The sequence below is a fragment of the Schistocerca serialis genome, chromosome 2, assembly GCF_023864345.2.
Source record: "Schistocerca serialis cubense isolate TAMUIC-IGC-003099 chromosome 2, iqSchSeri2.2, whole genome shotgun sequence".
Taxonomy (NCBI): Eukaryota; Metazoa; Arthropoda; class Insecta; order Orthoptera; family Acrididae; genus Schistocerca; species Schistocerca serialis.
The window spans coordinates 647,599,607-647,606,504 of record NC_064639.1 but is presented as its reverse complement, the minus strand read 5'-3'; the positions used below and the strand labels follow the sequence as shown (position 1 = coordinate 647,606,504).

The following is a 6,898-nucleotide window of genomic DNA, read 5'->3' as shown; positions in this document are numbered from 1 at the left end:
ATGTCAGTAACTCACTAAGATTGGCACGTGACCACGATGGTAAAATATTTTCTAAATTAAAAACGGTAGACTGCCCAACTTTTGTGAGTTCCAAAGAGGCATTAACGCTAGCTTAGAATCTTGGAACATTATATTTGCTTTGATTTCCATTGAAGCTACTCTTTAGTCAATAGTGCCTTGTACTTCGCTTGAATTCAAACTGAAGCGTAAAAGCATAAAAAAATAATCTACAATAGAAAGAGTGAGATCTATTATCGGTGATGTTTGATAGCCGCTACAGAAAAATCGATATTCTCTTTTTCTACATTGAAATATTGTAACTACTTACGTTGGTAGCGTCTTGGTAGTTGTTCACGGTACACGGTGGGTAATGGAAATCAGATTGCGTGTATGGGACGTCTGGGTAGTTGTATCCACTCGGTTTGCTGCCGCCAACGCCGCTCAGACCGTCCCATGAGGCACTCATGTGGTTGATGACAGCGTCCACGTAGATTCTGCCACAAAGAAGGGTTTAAAACTAATCAGTTGAAACTGTCTGTGTCAACGTAATACAGTTTACTTTTCTGCTAAAGTCTGCGAAATACACTTATTAGTAAAATTGATAATGGAATATACACGGTTAGAAACAAATCTTTTTGCATTTTAATGCCTACCTTCATCTTTCGTCGGTATGACTTCTAAATGTAAGTGTAAATTACTATTGAATGGAATGTGGAAATACAAACGGTGTACAATTAATCATTCTCTGACGCAATAATAGTAAACCAAGAACGTTAAAACTACTGCTCTGAGTATAACAAAGTGAGAGATGCTTCAGGATGTAAGTGGAAAACTGTTTACCTTCATCTTTTTACCTAATGCGAGGACATTTATATCTCCGATGACGACACTGTCAGCTGGAAACTGACATAATCTAATAAAGATTATCGCGTCTCACCTTCTCATTCCTAGATATTTCAGTGTTTTTTTCATCTTCAAGACGGACGGTACGATAGAAGAAACGTTACTAGAGAACTTACAAGGATTCCGTGCACGATAGTCAAGCACGTTATTGTACGTTGTTTGTGTGAATGCCTCTGGATCTTGGAAACTTTTCTCATACGCTCGGTTCCATATAGTTAAGTAGGATAAGGTACCACGTTGGCTATTTTCTTCTTGGTTGTGGTTATCACAATTGTGAGATTAATTATGAAATATCTCTACTATAAGAATACGGAATACCAAGAGATCATTCACGTTCATTGTTGAATACGACATACATTTCTGTTACCGCTGCATTGCAAGCTATGAATAAAATTCGTTACACATGTTTTGTAAGTATTTACCACCGTGAAGACATAAATACTATGTCAGAAAAGTACATCTACATCTACATTTATACTCCGCAAGCCACCCAACGGTGAGTGGCGGAGGGCACTTTACGTGCCACTGTCATTACCTCCCCTTCCTGTTCCAGTCGCGTATGGTTCGCGGGAGAAACTACTGCCAGAAAGCGTCCGTGCGCGCTCTAATTTCTCTAATTTTACATTCGTGGTCTCCTCGGGAGATATAAGTAGGGGGAAGCAATATATTCGATACCTCATCCAGAAACGCACCCTCTCGAACCTGGACAGCAAGCTACACTACGATGCAGAGCGCCTCTCTTGCAAAGTCTGCCACTTGAGTTTGCTAAACATCTCCGTAACGCTATCACGCTTACCAAATAATCCTGTGACGAAACGCGCCGCTCTTCTTTGGATGTTCTCTATCTCCTCCGTCAATCCGACCTGGTACGGATCTCACACTGATGAGCAATACTCTAGTATAGTTCGAACGATGCTTGGAACAGAATGGCTGTTGCCGTAATAACGTACACGTCTAGCCAGCTGTGGTATGGTGTCCGTTTGCTGCCATAACGAAGACGGCTTACTTCAGATGTAAACAGACTTGGAATCACTGAGAGCAGACTTACCGAACTCCGACATTGTTGCAGCGGCTGACCATGTCGCCGAACTCGGCCTCGGATCCGGAGCGGCTGACAATCCTGTAGGAGACAGGTTGGTAGCGCTCCCACCACGGCCTGTTGCTGCTGGTGATGGCCATGTACTCGTTGGGCGGGGATACCTGGAAGAACAAACATGGTTGCTACGAAACGTGTCCCTCATACCACACTCTCACGAGGTAGATTTGACTAGGGGAGGTAGGGATTTTTAATGACATGTACGTGTCTACAACAGTTCCAATGAGAGTGTAAAAATTTGTAGAGAGGCACAAATCCTCAGATTACCGAAACTAGCAGTAGTTCGTATTGTAAATTATAGGACGTTTTTTGGAAACCGTTAAACAATACAGGGCCTTCGCCTTTGGTGAAAGGGTTCCAAGTTTTGCATTTTGGATTTTATTGGTTGCATCGTCTCGTAACTATTTTTTCATGACTATTTATTTTAAACTGTCGGTAACGAATGCATTAATTTACTGGAATTTATAGTCAGTTTGATGTTCTACCTGGATAGGTTATTGGCCTATCAGGAATATTTCTACCTGCGGGATCAGATTTTTGTTTAGAATTCCTCTGCTCGAGGTGAACTGTGTTCATGACGACCTCTGGAGCATCGCACAGTCCAACCCGTTGTGGACAATCTTTATCTATGTTTTTTGTAAAGGACATTTGTGGGAGACCCTGCCAGATCTTACTCCACCGCCAGCATAGCCCGCTGCTCCCAATCACGTAGTCCTCTCCAGATGGCACTGCATCACCCTGGGATCGCCAGACTATTTAGCAAATATGTCTTTGTAACACATATGTTGGAAACGTCCTATCTGTCAGAGTAATGAAACGCCATGACATGAGAATACGTGTTGGCGAATGTACTCTGTATTGCCTATAAGTGTTATTTGTTTCGTAGATTAAAAGAGGAGTCCTAGCGGTGATCTCTGGTAAAATACACGGACAAGACAGAATTCGTCGCAGATGGAAACAATAGGAAAGACTTGCAGGTAAGGCTAGAAATAACGAGCTGTGAGTTATGTAAATACCGAGAAGTGTAAATAACAAAAAAAAACGCAACATATAAACTGAAATTGTGAAGAGTGTAGGTCAAGGTAGAGCAGTAATAAAAGCCCTACTATGGAGTAGAGAGACAACTTACACTACTAAGGGTGGAATAAATCGAACGAAGTTTGGAAGTATAAGTAGGTGTGGGGAAATTATAAACAAGAACAAAGCGAAAATAAAAGCAATGTAAATTGAATAGTGTGCGCGCTTTTACTTAATACCGAGAACAGGGATAATGGGCACAGAAATAAGATAACTAATGGAATTTAAAGCTGGTATTATAGAAGGCTGGCAATGGAAAGGAAAGCATTTCTGAAGAAGAGACATTTGTTAACATCGAGTATGGATTTAAGCGTCAGGAAGTCGTTTCTGAAAGTATTTGTAAGGAGTGTAGCCATGTATGGGACTGAAACATGGACGATAAATAGTTTGGACAAGAAGAGAAGAGAAGATTTCGAAATATGGTGCTACAGAAGAATGCTGAAGATTAGATGGGTAGATCACATAACTAATGAGGAAGTATTGAATATGATTGGGGAGAAGAGAAGTTTGTGGCACAACTTGACTAAAAGAAGGGATCGGTTGGTAGGATATGTTCTGAGGCATCAAGGGATCACCAATTTAGTATTGGGGGGCAGCGTGGAGGGTAAAAGTCGAAGAGGGAGACCAAGAGATGAATACACTAAGCAGATTCAGAAGGATGTAGGTTGCGGTAGGTACTGGGAGATGAAGAAGCTTGCACAGGATAGAGTAGCATGGAGAGCTGCATCAAACCAATCTCAGCACTGAAGACCACAACGACAACATTATAGAAGGAAAGACGATTAAAATTTTACTTCCTTCTTACAGTGATAAAAGAAGCACACCCTCGTATGGGGTGTGGATGGGAAATGAAAGAAGCCGCAATCATTTAAAGTTAAGCATCTTGGGTTTTCCCTTAAGAAATTAGGAAAACTATGGATAATTTGAATTTGGATGGCCAGAAGAGGATCTGACCCATATCTTGCCACTGGGTCACCTCACCCGTTTGCCATTATGGGGCAGCTGAAACTAAATGACTGTAATTGTTTGAAATGGCAAATAGGGAGGACTCATTTGAACAAAGAATGACGGTGTAAATCCTCATTAAGGAAAAAAAGTAGATGGCTAGACGTAAGATGAAGGAAACATGGATTGCAGAGACTTGAGAGAGAGTAGCCCCAGTGATAAAGTTGCTTGGTGGAACTAATGGTGGTACAGGTGATAATGATGTGATCGAATCCTAATAAAGTCTCCCTAATTCACGTTGAGCTTATTGGCATCGTAGAAATCTAATAACTTTTAGTATTCTCTTGCACTCCGAAAAGATGGTGCCTAGAATCCACAGATAACATTTAGTTCAGCGGACACTTGCAGTTACGTATAAAAATACTTCATTAAACACCAAAAACGAGAACTAGTTCCGTCTACATAAGATTGTCTACTTTATTACATCAGTTGGTTTGTCTTCATTACACTGGCCATCCAGTACATTATGACCATCTACCTAATAACCGGTGTGTCGGCGCATCATGGTATGGAAGAAATGAGGCCTTAGCAGGTCGCTGGAAGGAGACAGCATCACTTCAGTACACACAAATCACCTAATTCCCGGCAAGGAGGTTATGAGCTATGACATCACCTTCAATCACATCCCAGATCGTGTTTAGATCTGGCGAGTTGGGGGGCCAGCACATCAGCTGGAACTCGCCACTTTGTTCCTCTAACCATTGCATCACCCTCTTGGGCTCGTGACAAGGCGCTTATCTTGCTGAAAAATGCCATTGCTGTCGGGAAACAAGAGCGTCATGGCGGATGTACTTGCTTTGCAGCCAGTGTACTATACTTCTCGGCCGTCACAGTGGCTTGGACGCGCTCCACAGGGCCCATGGATGCGCACGGGAATGTTTCCCTGAGCGTAATAGAGCCGCCTCCAGTTTGTCTCCGTCCCGCCGTACTGGCCTCAAGGAGCTGTTCCCCTGGAAGACGACTGATTTGCGCCCTCCCATCGGCACGATGAAGAAGGTATCGGGATTCAGTTCATCAGACCATGCAAAGCTCTGCCACTGCGCCAACGTATGCTGGCCGATGGTCGCGTGTCCATTTCAGTCGTAGTTGCCGAGGTCGTGATGTTAACATTGGCACATGCTTGAGTCGTCGGCTGCGGAGACCCTTCGTTAGGCTTGTTCTGTACACTACATGTTCTGAAACACCTCTACTCGGTCCAGAATTAAAGTCTGGTATTAGCTCCGCCACAGTGCGCCACCTGACCTGCTTCACCAGCCTGCCCAGCCTACAACGTTCCACGTCTTAATGAGGTGTGGCCGCCTAATACCACGACGTAAGGATGTAGTTTCACCTTGGTATCTCCAAGCGTTGAAGACACTCGCTGCAGCACTCCTCAAACACCCGATAAGGTAGTGCAGTTTCCGAGATACTCAAGCCGACTCTTCGGGCCATCACAGTCTGCCGTCCGTCAAATTCAGATATATCACGCGGCTTCCCTATTCTACACATGGACAGCACGCCCACTGATACTACATGCACCGTGCTTCTCTCTTACCAGCAGTCATTGCTTGCCAGGTGATGCTGCTATAACCTGGAAGGGTTTATATGGATAGTAGGTCGATGGTCATAATGGTTTCGCTGATCTTTCTGTATTCGAGACAAAGCTCAAGAATACGGACGCAACAATTTATAAAGAAATAAAGTATCTCTCAAATTGACATTGAAGATCGATATAAGATATTTTGCTTCAGTACGTCAACTGATTAGTGTTTGTTTAATGCTGTGTCCAACCATCCACTACTTGATGTTTGGAGACCCAACATTGTTGTTACACGTAGTCTGAGAAAAACAGTTCATAGATATTGACCACTGAGGAATAGCGTATACGACTAGAGTTAACTCCTTCAGCGTCAGTTAAGGCCTAATGATGGTGCATTGAAGCACCTAAACTGGTAGCTATATAATAAATAACATCATGGAAATTGTCCGTAAGAGAGATTTTATCGTAATAACGCGATACCTAAATCCTACAACATCGTCTCATTCTTCACACCGTACCCAAGTATAGTTTCCTAAGCGCTAAGGTGATTAACGGTAAGCGGTATCTGAGTCACCTGAGAAGTGGGAATGAGTAAAAAGGAATGAAATTTATGCAGCCAGGGCCTGCATGCCTGCTCGAGATAGGCCTTTTTAAAGGTGTACTGCTGAGACATAAACACTGCGGGCTCACCTGAACGCCGCCGTAGCCCCTGGCCGACAGGAAGTTCTCGCATTCTGACGCGATGTCCACCCACTTCCACTCGAACAGGTGGACCATGGCCGACCGGCCGTCGACGACGTTGGGCTCCCACTGGGCGCTGACCGCACCCAGCAGGGCGGCAACAAAGCACAGTGTGGCACGCATTGCCGGCTTCTGCGGTACGCAACTGCTAGAGGCGGTCTCCCACACCGTCCCTTATATAGGCTATAGTCGCGGTTAGCTTGGGAAACACTATAGCCTCAAAAATATCTCCTGGTTATTCCAGAGTTTGATAAAGATCAGTTCAAGTTAGTTGCAGACGATAAGAGTGTACCGCTAAGAGGATGATGGGAGAAATTCGTGATTAGCTTCATCGTTTCCCGGAATCGATGCGTTACGCTACGTACCGATAAAAAGTACGACAGAATATTCTCTGAGGATATCAACGTCTTGTTGCACAGAATATTTGTTGCACATAGCTATGATATGAAACAGCGTTCTTAACGACTTTTTTGGGTTATAAGAGGTCTATCCGAGGCATTCGCTGAAAAGTTAGCCTTGCTTTAATTACGAAGTAGTTCAGATGTTTGTTTGACTGA

General features: G+C 43.6%; 1 protein-coding gene across 1 annotated transcript in view; it reads right to left on the bottom strand.

The window, feature by feature from the left end:
- LOC126457721 (alpha-amylase-like) overlaps positions 1–6,464 on the bottom strand; it is a 21,660-nt gene extending 15,196 nt beyond the window's left edge. The window contains exons 1-3 of the mRNA XM_050094256.1: positions 6,291–6,464; positions 1,952–2,103; positions 329–494 (exon numbers count right to left, since the gene is read on the bottom strand). Coding sequence (XP_049950213.1) covers positions 329–494; positions 1,952–2,103; positions 6,291–6,464 — 492 coding nt within the window. The remainder of the gene's footprint in view (positions 1–328; positions 495–1,951; positions 2,104–6,290) is intronic.
- Between the last annotated feature and the right edge of the window lie 434 nt (positions 6,465–6,898).